The sequence below is a fragment of the Callithrix jacchus genome, chromosome 5 (genome assembly GCF_049354715.1).
Source record: "Callithrix jacchus isolate 240 chromosome 5, calJac240_pri, whole genome shotgun sequence".
Lineage (NCBI taxonomy): Eukaryota > Metazoa > Chordata > Mammalia > Primates > Cebidae > Callithrix > Callithrix jacchus.
The window spans coordinates 83,467,003-83,480,053 of NC_133506.1; the positions used below are offsets into that span (position 1 = coordinate 83,467,003).

A 13,051-nucleotide genomic window follows, 5' to 3' on the forward strand; every position below is an offset into this window, starting at 1 on the left:
AATCCACATAACAATAGCACTTGTCTCTGTTTTTTTATTGTTGTTGCTTTGTTTTGTTTTGAGACAAGTCTCACTCTGTTGTCCAGGCTGGAGTGCAGTGATGCAGTTTCAGCTCACTGCAACCTCTGCCTCCCAGGGTTAAATGAGTCTCCTGCCTCAGCCTCCCAAATAGCTGGGATTACAGGCGTGCATCACCATGCCTGGCGAATGTTTGTATTTTTAGTAAAGACAGGGTTTCACCACGTTGGCCAGGCCTGTCTTGAACTCCTGACCTCAAGTGATCCACCTACCTCAGCCTCCCAAAGTACTGGGATTACAGATGTGAGCCACCTCACCTGGCCGAACAATGACACTTACTTCATACAACCGACATTAGGATTGAGGAGCACCCAGAACTGTCTGACCAGGGCAAGCAATTTGTTAAGTGTTAGCTGGTACAATTCTGTTCAAAATGATTTTCTTTTTCTTTTCTTTCTTTTTTTGAGACAGGGTCTTCCTCTGTCGCCCAGGCTGGAGTGCAGTGGTGTGATCATGATTCACTGTAGCCTTGAATTCCTGGGCTCAAGTGATCTGCCTGTCCCAGTCTCCCAAAGTGCTGGGATTAGAGGCATGAGCCACTGTACCCTGCCTCAAATGATTTTCTTTAGAACTCTGAGGATGTTGCTGTATTCCTAACATCCATCCACTTATGCTCAGTGGGAAGTGGGATGGCCAATCTTATTCAATCGCTTCCTGAATTAATTTCTCTCAGCTATTAGCAGATATTCCTTTTATGCATAGCCCTTTGTACAAATGAAAAAAAAATCCCTTTTAAGCTACTAAATTAATTTTTCCTCCCAGGGTGCACTGAAAACGATGAAGGAATTTTAATGAACGATACTGAAAAGACAGGCGAGAGCCAGTCGGATCAGCAGATGCACCAAGCGCAACCTCTGCCCGTCCATCCACAGGACAACACTAAGTTGTCTAGGAAACAGCTGGTGCTGCGGCGAGGCCTTCTGCTCCTGGGGGTCTTCTTAATCTTGCTGGTGGGGATTTTAGTGAGATTATATGTCAGAATTCAGTGACGTGGCAGGAGGCAAAGTCAGGTCAAGTGATGCTTTTGAGCTTACACACAATTCACAGGTCGACCAGTGACGATTTCCTTCCAGTTAATGTCATTCAGGTGCGCTCATGGATTTTGAAGATTTGGAATGCAAAGATATATTAAAAAAAAAAAAAAAGCAAGCAACTAAGGTGAAAAGCTATATTCTGGCCCAAGACAGTGTCTGAAGGATACATGAGTAACAATTCATCCAGCAAGGACCACTGTGCTGATTGCACTGGCTTTTGGCTTTGATAGACACAAACCATAAAACCAGGTGCTCAAGAATTCCTAATCCCAGCACTTTGGGAGGCCGAGGCAGGTGGATCACGAGGTAAAGAGATCGAGACCATCCTGGTCAACAAGGTGAAACCCCGTCTCTAATAAAAATACAAAAATTAGCTGGGCGTCGTGGTGCGCACCTGTAGTCCCAGCTACTCGGGAGGCTGAGGCAGGAGAATCCCTTGAACCCAGGAGGAGGAGGTTGCGGTGAGCTGAGATCATGCCATTGCACTCCAGTCTGGGTAACAACAGTGAAACTCCATCTCAAAAAAAAAAAAGGATTCCTACTGCCTGAATTATTTAAAGTATATTTTACAATATATCTTTCCTTGGGCCTTAGATTACTATTCACTGGGCAAATGGCATTTGTTTTGGTTTATTATTGTTTTATTTTAATAGACAGGGGTCTTAGTTTATCATGCAGGCTGGCGTGCAGTGGTGTAATCATCGTTCATTGCAGCCTCCACCTCCTGGGCTCCAAGCAGTCCTCCTGCATCAGCCACCAGAGTAACTGAGACTACAGGGGTATGCCACTATGCCCAGCTGGTATTTGTTAATCTTCATTTGAGGTCTAAATCTAGGCCCTGTGGGCACTGAAAAACAGTTGGGTAATCTTTGGAGCTGTGGAAATCCAAACACGCACTAACAATTCCTGGTAGGGGTGTGTGCCTGACCTACTGCAGCCTCAACCACCTGGGCTCAAGTGATCCTCCCACCTCAGCCTCCTGAGTAGCTGAGACCACAGGCGTGTGCCACCATGCGTAGCTAATTTTTTATTTTTAGGTCTACCCTTTGTTTCCCAGGCTGCTCTCAAATTCCTGGGATCAAGCAATCCTTCCATCTTGCCCTCCCAAAGTGTCGGGATTATAGGCGTAAGCCACCACGCCTAGCCAGAGGACAAAATTTTAATAAAGGCCTTAGCTTAAGTAGTAATCCTACTGCCTTAAGGCTTCCTGGGGCGCAGCCCACACTGTTAATTCAGCAAGCCTCAGGACTTACTAAGTAAATTCAGTGCTGTGAAAGTGGATTATACCAAACTGAGTCATTCGTATCACCCAACTGTAAGTCAAGAAGCAGGAACGAAAGCACCCCGGGCTATAACATTAATCTGGTAATGTGACTTTCCGCACATCCAGCTGCTGAAACTGCCTGCTGTAAGCTGAGACCAGCTTTATCCATAACCGCTAAGGTAACTTGCTGAAGCTCTAGGACTAATTTTGCCTGCCCGGTTGCTTACCAGTTGTAGCTTGCCAGCTCCCAGGACCCTTCCTGGTGCCAATCAACTTTCTCAAAGAGCAATACTGACATTTGTTCTGATGAAACTCCAGCCTTCTCTGTGTTGCTAGGACACACTGAGGACCACCTGGTCTGCATGGATGCCCTGAACTGCAATTCTTTCTTCCCAAATAAAACATTAAATCGAGATTTGCCTGCACATTTTTCACTTAGTGCTGGGATGGATATAATGCTCTAGGCACAGTGTTTTCCTGAAATAACAAATCAGAAAAGTTACCTACTTTGAGTAAAAGACAGCCAACTGCTGATTTTGGTTGGGGCCACCTTCAGGTATCTCTACCCTCGGTGCCTTGTTCTTGGGCCCATGTGGCCCATTCTCCAGGGAGGCAGATAAAGGCTTGCACTGTGGCCCTTGGGGCTGGGCCTGGGGGCAGTGGGCAGCCACTGCAGAGGTCCCCCCACCCAGCACCCCCTGCCATTCCCCTTGCCAGGTAGGGGAGGGACCCCTGGGGATGAGAGGATGTTCCTTTAAGGATCAGCCACAGTAGTCGCTGGCCAGGAGGCAGGGAAGTTGGGGTCCCTGCAAGCCAGGACCCCTCCTCTTCCAGAAATACCTGAACTGGCCTCAAGCCCAGGCCAGGAGAAGCATCTTAGTGCCAGACCCGAGCTCCGCCGGGGAGGATGGAATCACCAGCTCCATCCTGTCTGCCCACCCCCAAGGCATTTTGCTCTTCCAACCAGACTGCAAAGTCCCCTGATAAAAACCCTGCGTCATACAAAAGCACACAATGGATCCTTCTCCGCATGGACCCCTTTCACGAGCCCCCTTCGTCAGCCCCCAAGTGCCCTCCTGACCCTCTGCCTACTCCCGGCCCCCTCCCCCAGGGTTCTGCTGGCAGACAGTGGCACTGGGGTTCCGGCGCGGCACGGGCGGGAGGGGTGGTGGGGCTGGGTGGGGCCAGACCGCCCCCACTGTCCCCCCGCACTGCCGTCCCATACTGGCGCTGCCACTCCCTGCGCCCGCGTGGAGGCCCCTGCGGCTGCGGAAGCCCCCAGTCCCCGCTGAGCTCCCCGTGGCCGCCAAGGACCGGCCGCCCCCCCAGCAGCCTCAGGCCCCCGACTGGAGCGACCATCTCTGTAGGATCTGCGGGGCGCGCCGCCCCCGGACCTGCGGCGAGAGGCGATCGAGCTGGCGGTGCTCTCAGGCCCCGTGGTGAGTGCGGCGTTCCCGCGCCCGGCCCGACGCCTCCGGAGCAGCCGCCACACTGTGGGGGGTGGGCAGGTGGGGTAGGGGACGCGGCTTCCGGGCGGCTGTGAACGCGCCTTGCTTTCCGCGCCTCCGCAGCTTCTTGCACAGTTGGTGATCTTTCTTGTCAGCCTCATCAGCTCCATCTGTGGACATGTGGACAAGGTAGAGCTGGACTCTGTCAAACGCTGGCGGTCACGGTGGGTGCCTAATTTCGCCTCCTTAGGAGACGACGGGCTGCCAAGGTTTAGGATTTGAGCGGGGTCCACGGGCGCTGTGGCTCACGACTGTAATCCTAGTGCTTTGGGAGGTTCTGGGCGGGAGGATCGCTTGAGTTTACGAGTTCGAGACCAGACTGAGCAGCATAGCAAGATCCCCGTCTGTACTAAAAATACAAAAATTAATCTGGCGTGGTGGCACCGCCTGTGGTCCCAGCTACTCTGGAGGCTGGGTCGGGAGGATCGCTTGAGCCCAGAAGATCGAGACTGCAGTGAGCTGAGATTGCACCCTGCATTCCAGCCTGGGCAACAGAGCAAGATCCTGCCTCAAAAACAAGCACACGGGGCCGGGCGCAGTGGCTCACACATCTAATCCCAGCCAGCACTTTGGGATGCCAAAGTGGGCAGATCACCTGAGGTCAGGAGTTCGAGACCAGCCTGGCCAACATGATGAAACCCTGTCTCTGCTAAAAATACAAAAATTAGCTGGGCGTGGTGGCGTGTGCCTGTAGTCCCAGCTACTTGGGAGGCTGAGGCAGAAGAATAGCTTGAACCGGGGAGGCAGAAGTTGCAGTGAGCCAAGATCTCACCACTGCACTCCATCCTGGGCAACAGAGTGAGACTCAGTCTTAATAAAAAAAAAAAAAAGAAGTGTTAGGTTTCATTTTGGGGTCTCTTCTCAACCCTTTATTCCTGGAGCCCTGTCAAGTCAGGTCTCCATGCCCATCCTACCCCTTCATCTTTCCTTGCTCTTGCAGCTCTGCCTGGCCCCTCTCTTTGAGCCCTGGGCCGAACACTCAGCCCTGACCTCCTCCTACCCACCCTTCTACATGCTGCCCCAGACTTCTTACTCTTCCATACTGGCCTTCCACCTGCACTCTGGAACCTTCCTTTCTCCTGCAGCTGCCTCTCCTTTGAGTGTTCCCACTCTGTCATAAACATATCAAGTCTCTTCTTTCTTACAAAATCATCCCATCTACCCATCTCCTCGTCCAGCCCCACTCTGGCCTCTGCACTTGTGCTCTTGGCCAGAAAGTCAACATTGTGTCATTTCCTTTTCTTCCCGCCTCTGTTCTACTCCTTTTAATCTGCTCTAGGAAAAGTTGTCAGTGATCCCCTCCTGCTCCTTCCTGGCTGGGGACTGTGCCTCCTGGGTTTCCATCTTGAGCCTTCCTGGGCTCTCCTGCCACTTATCTGGTGGCTGCCTACCTTCCTTGCTCCCCCACCCCTTCGTTTTAAATGTCTCCAATTTGTTGGTGTCCCCCAACTCCGAATCTCCATCCTTGACCTGGGATTGCAGCCAGGACTCCTCCAGCTCAGAGCGCTTGAAGGAAGCTACGCCCGCCCTGGAGCCCCCAAGACACTTCCCTGTTTTTACACCCAGAGCTCTATCCTTCAGCAAGCCCTGCTAGCTTCATTTCCTTAAAATCACTCCCTTTCTTCTCTTTCCCATGAACACTCACGCGTCCTTTCTCCTTGTTCCCACATCCTGTGCCAGCTCATTCTTGGCCCTTGTGGTGCATTTTCTCTCGATGACCTGCAAGCTCATACTTACTTTTGCTGAGATTGGTCCCTGTGCAGATGTGGCCCAGCCAGATATTTCTGAGAAACACCTATTCCAGATGTGCTGCCATCCCAGTGAACTCTCACCTGGGTGTCTCCTGATTTTGTCTTTGTTTTTTTTTTTTGAGACAGAGCATTGCCCTTTTGCCCAGGCTGGGGTGAAGTGGTGCGATCTGCTCACTGCAGTCTCCCTCCACCTCCCCAGTTGAAGTGATTCTCCTGCTTCAGACTCCCAAGTAGCTGGTATTACAGGCGTGTGCCATCACACTTAGCTACTTTTTGTATTTTTAGTAGAGATGCATTTCGCCATGTTGGCCAGGCTGGTCTCAAACTCCTGACCTCAGGTGATCCACTCGCCTCAGCCTCCCAAAGTACTGGGATTACAAGTGTGAGCACTTGGCAGATTTTGTCTTTTTCTTCTCTCATCCCATTTCTCTCCCTTTTCCTTCTGTAACACGGTGAGGGGTTAAAACATTATGGTTATATAATTGTGTAGGGTTCTGTGACTCCTATTCTTTCATTTGTTTCATTTACATTATTTAAAAATACATCTTGGGGGAAGAAACTAACTGAAGATTTTATATGTGGTTTGTGGTTTCTCTCTGTTTCTCCCCCAGATCACCCAACGATAAGAGGGTAGAAAAGATTTCCCAGTTTTCAATGCAGAAATAACAGGAATAGAGTAAACACAAATCCAAACTTAGATAGAAAGGCCTGAAGACGGTAGGTGGGAAGGCCAGCGTGTTGCAACCCAGGAATTTCTGGAGCCTGTTCCTGATCAGGGGCTCCTCATCTTTGGCCAAGGGCAGTGGTATTTCAGCTAAGTTGTAACTAGCTTCTAGGAAGACAATGGACTGATTTTGAATGGACTGATTTTGATGTGTGAAAGCCGAATACATTAAACGTTTTTTACCTTTTGAAAAATTTTCATAGTATAAAAGGATTAACGAAAATGTGTGTGAGTGTCTTTTTTTTTTTTTGAGCCATAGTCTTGCCCTGTCGCCCAGGCTGGAGTGCAGTGGCACAATCTCAGCTCACTGCAACCTCCGCCTCCCGGGTTCAAGCAACTCTCTGCCTCAACCTCCCCAGTAGTTGGGATTACAGGCGCCCACCACCATGCCCAGCTAATTTTTGTATTTTTAGTAGAGACGGGGTTTCACCATCTTGGCCAGGCTGGTCTGGAACTCCTGACCCTGTGATTACAGGCGTGAGCCACTGTGCCCGGCCCAAGTGGTTTTGTTTTGTTTAGTTTAAATAAAAGAACATTTATTTATATTCCACCTTGGTCCACAAAGAATTTGAACTAGTTTACAAAGTACTTCCCTAAAAGGATACATAAATGACTGTTAGAATTGGGTCAAAGGAACATGGGTGGGAAAGCCTGGAGCTGGGGGTGAGGATGGCAAGGGATACACTGGAAATCATGCTGAGGTTTTGTGGATGCCTTGATCTAGGTGAAGGGCAGGCCTGGGTGCTGAGGCACAGCCACAGTTCCCTTGACCCTCAGCAGGTAGACACCACAGCATGGAGCGTGGTGTTCTGGGTAGCTTGATGCCAGAGACAGAGTAGCAGTTTTTGTTCCGTCTTTTGTTAAGTTGTGTGTTGTAATCGAGAGGTCTAACGTCAAAGCTCAGGTTGATAAAAGCTTGGGACAGTGGAAGTGGCAGGTCCCAAGGCCATGGTCCTGCCTACATGGGTAGACTGAGCCTGAGGGGAGAGTAACATATTTCTCATTTCTTTGTGTTGGAGGCATTCAATATCATCTTTTCTTTTTTCTTTTCTTTCTTTCATTTCCTTTCTCCCTCCCTCCCTCCCTCCCTCCCTCCCTTCCTTCCTTCCTTCCTTCCTGTCTCCTCCTCCCCTCCCCTCCCCTCCCCTTCTTCAGGAGCTTGCTCTGTCACCCAGGCTGGAGTGCAGTAGCACAATCACAGCTCACTGCAGCCTCAAACTCCTGGGTTCAAGCGATCCTCCCGCCTCAGCCTTCCGAGTAGCTAGAACCACAGTTGTGCTCCATCATGTCCAGCTAATTTAAATTTTTTTGTAGAGATGAAGTCTGGTCATGTTGCCTAGGCTTCAGTATCCTCCTTCCAGCTATTTGAAGCTCTCTGTGGTAACCGCAGTCTTCCTGCAGCGAGGTGGAACACAGGAGCGTATTCCCTCTGTCTAACTGTAACATTTTTTTCTTTAACACATCTCTCCCTCTCCCCCATCCCCCTACTCTTCTGTGACTTTATTGTTATTACTATTTTTTGAGACAGAGTCTTGCTCTGTTGCCCAGGCTGGAGTGCAGGGGCACAATCTTGGCTCACTGCAACCTCCGCCTCCCAGGTTAAAACAATTCTTGTGCCTCATCTTCCTGAGTAGCTGGGATTATAGATGCATACCACCATGCTCAGCTAATTTCTGTATTTTTAGTAGAGAAGAGGTTTCGCCATTTTGACTGGGCTGGTCTTGAACTCCTGGCCTCAAAGTGATCTGCCCACCTTGTCCTCCCAATGTGCTGGGATTACAGCTTTGAGCCACTGCACCCAGCTCTGTGTGACTTTTTAAAACACAAAACTTTTCATAAATTGGGATGCTGAACCTTTCCGTTGTCCTGGCAGCCTGAGGTATTTGGGAGCTTTAGTCATGCCACCCCCCTGGCTGGAGTTGAGTGTCGCTGTGTGGTGTGTCTTCGTTGTGCCATAGTCCTCCTGCGGCACGGTTAGATGGAGACCCTGGTGTCATGGGGTCCTGCTGGGCAGTGTGTGTGTGGCCTGTCAGTTCCGTGGTGGGGGCCGGAGTTTGTGTTCACCAGGCCAGAGTTGTGGTCTCTGGAGAAACTAACTCACCTGGGGCTGCCATCGCCTCTGTGAGACCCAGGATGAAAATGAGGGTCTTTCGGCCTCTCCTCCTGTGTGCCCCTTCGCCTTACCTTCAGGCTACTCTCTATGTCCTTGGTTGTCAGGGACTGGGTGAGGGCTGGTCAAGAGGGTGACACGACGAGTCTTGCTCTGTCCCCCAGGCCGGAGTGCAGTGGTGTGATCTCAGCTCACTGCAACCTCCACCCCTCCTGGGTTCAAGTGATTTCTGCCTCAGCTTCCTGAGTAGCTGGAACTACAGGCGCCCACCACCATGCCTGGCTGATTTTTTTTTTTTTTTGATTTTTGTATTTTTATTAGAGATGGGGTTTCACCATATTGGCCAGGCTGGTCTCGAACTCTTGACTTTGTGATCCACCCACCTTGGCCTCCCAAAGTGCTGAGATTACAGGTCTGAGCCACCACACCCGGCAAAAGGCACATTTTTTCAATAATCAGCATAGATGTAGATACCCATTTGATCTAAAATATAGAGCCTTAAGCATACATCTGTGAGTTGCCTTTTAGAGACAAGCTTGTTGAGGTTCCTCCATAAGAAGGGAGCTGTCTGATGTGACCCTGAACTGGCGTCGTCCCCTTGATGTCTGCCACACCAGGTCTGTGGTTCTCTCGCAGGTGGTGAACATTACTGGGATTGCAGTTGGCACTGGCTTAGCCTCAGCTTGTGACACCCTCATGTCTCAGGTGAGGACCACCCTCCCCCATATACCTTTTTTTTTGGCAGTTACCTTTCATAATGGAGACTGTCTAGGGAACCATCCACCCTGTGGGTTTTGTTGCTTTTTATTTGTCAAATACAGACGGTCCCCGACTTAGGTTTTTCAGCTCTGCGATGATACAACAGTGACACAAGTTCAGTAGCTGCACTTCCAGCCCACATCCAACCATTCTGCTTTCCATGTTTAGTACCATCCAGTAGATTCCATGAGATAGTCAACGCTGTATCACAAAACAGGCTTTATCTGAGATGGTTTTACTAGCTACTGGAAGGCGGTGGGGGTTGGCGCTGGGGTGGGAGGATATCTGGAAGCCAGGAGTTCAAGGCTGCAGTGAGCCGAGGCTGCACCACTGCACTCCAGCCTGGGTGGCACAGCAAGACTCTGTCGAAAAACAAAACAAAACAACAAACCAGTAAACAAAAACCAAAGTTGGGTGCAGTGGCTCACATTTGTAATCCCAGCAACTCAGAAGGCTCATCAGGCAGGAGGATAGCTTGAGGCCAGGAGTTCAAGACCAGCCTAGGCAACATAGTGAGACCCTCCACCTCTGAAAAAATTAAATATTAATAAAAATAAAATAAAAAGGAACTCTAGTATCTTCAGTCTTTGATTCTTCATCCCTCATTTTATCCCCTTGTCTTCTGGCAATAGAATTTCCTTCTTCTTTTACTTTTGGGATGAGCCACCTGGGATTCTGCTTGGATTGAGTTACCGCCTTCCAGGCTCAAGCGATTCTCCCACCTCAGCCTGCCAAGTAGCTGGGACCACAGGCGCATGCCCCCCTTCCTGGCTGACTTGTTGTAGAGCCAGGGTTTTGCCACGTTGCCCAGGAGTTTTTCCTTTAACGTGCTCCTGCTACTTACTATCTCTCTGCTCTCATGTGCTCTTATGCGAGCTCATGAGAGCAGAGAGATAGCAACAGGAGCTAAGAAACTCTAATCTGTGAAAAAATATTAAATATAAAATCGTGATAGCTATTAGCAATCCCAGACCCAGGCCGGAGAGCCAAGGGTCATCACTTTTTACAACAAGCTCTAAAATCTTCCACATATACCATGACCAAGGCACATCAAAACAACCCAAGGCTCCTCACGCCTCCACTTTTATCAGCCTGGGCCCAAGATAGCTGCGCATTGAATAGTCAATTTTTGGGGCTGGTGGAAATAACTTACCATGAGTAACTGCCCTAAAATATACTCCAAGTCACATGACCCATGCCTGGCATTCAATAGTGCCGGTGGCGTTCTTTAGGGTTGATCATAGCTCTAAGTGGTTCTCCTTTAAAGAGCACAGTCTCCTGGGAAAGGTGACCATTAAGCAGAACATCTAGGGCCGATCTTGCTTTTGCCCTGATGAGAGGGGCCAAGGGGCTTTGTAGAGCAGCAGAGGCTGTGACGGTGAACCTTACTGTTTTTAAAATTGTTCTTAAGAGGCCAGGTGCATTGGCTCACACCTGTAGTCCCAGGACTTTGAGGAGCAGAGGCAGAAGGATTGTCTGAGTCTGGGAGTTCAAGATTAGACTGAGCAACTCAGGGAGACCTCATCTCTACAAGAAATTTAAAGAAAATTAATCAGGCACGGTGGCACATGCCTATGGTCCCAGCTACTCGGGATGCTGAGGTGGGAGAATCACCTGAGCCCAGAAGGTTGAGGTTTGCAGTGAGCCGAGCTCACACCACTGTGCTCCAGCTTGGATGACAGAATGAGACTGTCTCAAAAAAAAAAAAAAAAAAATTGTCCTCAAGTCTATGTGGATCCCTGACTAGGTTTGTGCCCTAGACAGACTTCTCTGAGGTTATTTCAGGTGGTGAGACTCTTTCCAACTTTATAACCCCTGTCTTCTGGAGGTCCCTTTGGGTGGCAGTAGATATGGGATTTGGTGTCTGACAGACCTGGGGACAGATCCCAGCTCCAAATGGCAGTCTCTTTACAGCTTACAGGGCAAATACTTGGCACTATGTGCTGATCTTTAGGAAGTCAGTCTGTATTTCATAACGAGTCACATGCGGATAATGAAGGCACGGCCTAAAATGCTCTTATTCATATTCCTGAGTCATCCCTGAGGGCCAGGCTTGGTGTTAGGCATGGGGCGGGGGAAGGGAGCAGGGCTGTGTGCAGAGGAGGATGCGATTCTTGCCTTGTCAGGGTTCCTGACCCGATGGCGACCCGGGGTGGAGTCTTCATAGTGACAGACACCACTGCAAGAGCAGACTCAGGCTATGCAACCCCCAGAGCAGGGCTCCTCACTCACCGGGATAGATAGAACCATTGGCCCTAATTCCTCAGCCCTCCCTGCACCCTCCGCTTGCATGGTTTTGTGGTGGGTGGAGGGTACTTTCTGCCCCCTGGCTTGGGGCTTGCCCACGTGGCTTGCTTTGGCCATGGAATGAAGCAGAAACGAAAGCCTGCCGGTTCCGAGCCCGCGGCCTGAAGACGCCTCAGGCGGTTCCGCCGCCCCCGTGCGCTTCCCCCTTCACCCAGAAGCCCTTCTCTGGTGCAGCCGCTGCTTCCTCAGCCGCGGCCCAGAAGGAACGGCCCCTGGCCAATCCGCAGGCCTGCAGGGAGCCGCAGAGCGCAGCAGCCGGCCCAGCGTTCAAGCCGAAGCCCAGGACTGCGAGAACCTTATTCTAGCCGCCGTTCTGGACGGTGGATTAGGACGCGTTGCTGTGGCAGAAGCTCAGTGCATGCACCCGCTCCTTCATTAGGCTATAGGGCCAGCGGCTGCGACAGGGACCTGATACAACAGTGCGTTAAATAAGGAGCTTATTGAGCTCTCCTGCCGTAAGGCGGTGGAGAAGTCCAGGGCCAGTGTGGGGGCTCCGGCCGGGGCTGCGGCCCATCCGCGTGGAACCTCACTCTGGTTCGCAGGTTGCGGTTTTAGGAGCCTTCAGCCTGGCGAGCCCCAAACGGTCCACAGGGCGGCGCCAGACCCTCTTCCCAGCGCCACCTCTAAAGCCTTGGCTCCAACCAGTTCCGCTTCTGCTTCAGGCTCGGGATTTTCACTCTTCTCAAATGGGGGTGGCCCTCTCCCGATCTTCTGAGTCGCAACACCATCTCTTTCCTCCAGGACCTCAGAGCCAGAGCTAGGCGAGGTCCTGACCTCCAGGGTCGGGGTGGCGTCCCTGTGAAGATGCGGTCCTTCCTCCCGTCCCCAGGCTCCCGGCCTCTCCCACCCTCAGCCCCCTGCTCACTTCCAGCTGAAGACGCCGGCGCACCTCTGCTCCCTTCCCGCTCTCTCTGCAGTACCGCAGAGTGAGCACACAAGGGCTTAATAGAGGCTTTGCTGGGCGCGGGGCTCCCGTCTGTAATCCCAGTACTTTGGGAGACCAAGGCGGGAGGATCACTTGAGGCCGGGAGTTCAAAACCAGCCTGGGGAAAAAAGTGAGGCCCATCTTTTAAAAAAAATAAAGGAATAAAAGAGGTCCCCTTTTCTGGGAGATTGATATAGGAGAGCAGGCATGTGAGTTAGAAGGGAGGCATTGAGGATCAGCCATTTAAAGCAGCCTCCAAGGATATTCACGGCTAGAGATCCACAGGTGTATTTTCAGAAACTGAATTTCCTGGTGGGGTACAGTGGCTCACGCCTGTAATCCCAGCACTTTGGGAGGCCAAGGTGGGTGGATCACTTGAGCTGAGGAGTTAAAGACCAGCCTGGCCAACATGGTGAAACTGTTTTTACAAAAAAATATATAAAAAGTATTCGGGTGTGGTGGTGGGTGCCTGTAATCCTAACTATTCAAGAGGCTGAGGCAGGAGAATCACTTGAACCTGGGAGGCAGAGGTTGCAGTGAGCCAAGATCACGCTACTGCACTCCAGGCTGGGCGACAGAGTGAGACTGTCT

At 50.9% G+C, this 13,051-nt stretch overlaps 2 protein-coding genes across 10 annotated transcripts in view; both read left to right on the forward strand.

Annotated features, from left to right (window-relative positions):
- Positions 1-2,789, forward strand: part of SLC47A1 (solute carrier family 47 member 1) — a 45,752-nt gene extending 42,963 nt beyond the window's left edge. For 3 of the 4 annotated variants that reach the window (XM_078373161.1, XM_078373162.1, XM_008996419.5), the window contains one exon: positions 841-1,256. In XM_078373161.1, coding sequence (XP_078229287.1) covers positions 841-1,067 — 227 coding nt within the window. In that variant the 3' untranslated portion in view covers positions 1,068-1,256. Of the gene's footprint in view, positions 1-840 lie in introns of all 4 variants that reach the window. The other variant, XM_078373163.1, reaches the window with a different exon arrangement.
- An 808-nt stretch (positions 2,790-3,597) lies between these two features.
- Positions 3,598-13,051, forward strand: part of ALDH3A2 (aldehyde dehydrogenase 3 family member A2) — a 178,016-nt gene continuing 168,562 nt past the window's right edge. For all 6 annotated transcript variants that reach the window (XM_054257014.2, XM_078373165.1, XM_078373179.1 and 3 more), the window contains exon 1: positions 3,598-3,815. The gene's annotated coding sequence lies outside the window, so the exon portion shown is untranslated. The remainder of the gene's footprint in view (positions 3,816-13,051) is intronic.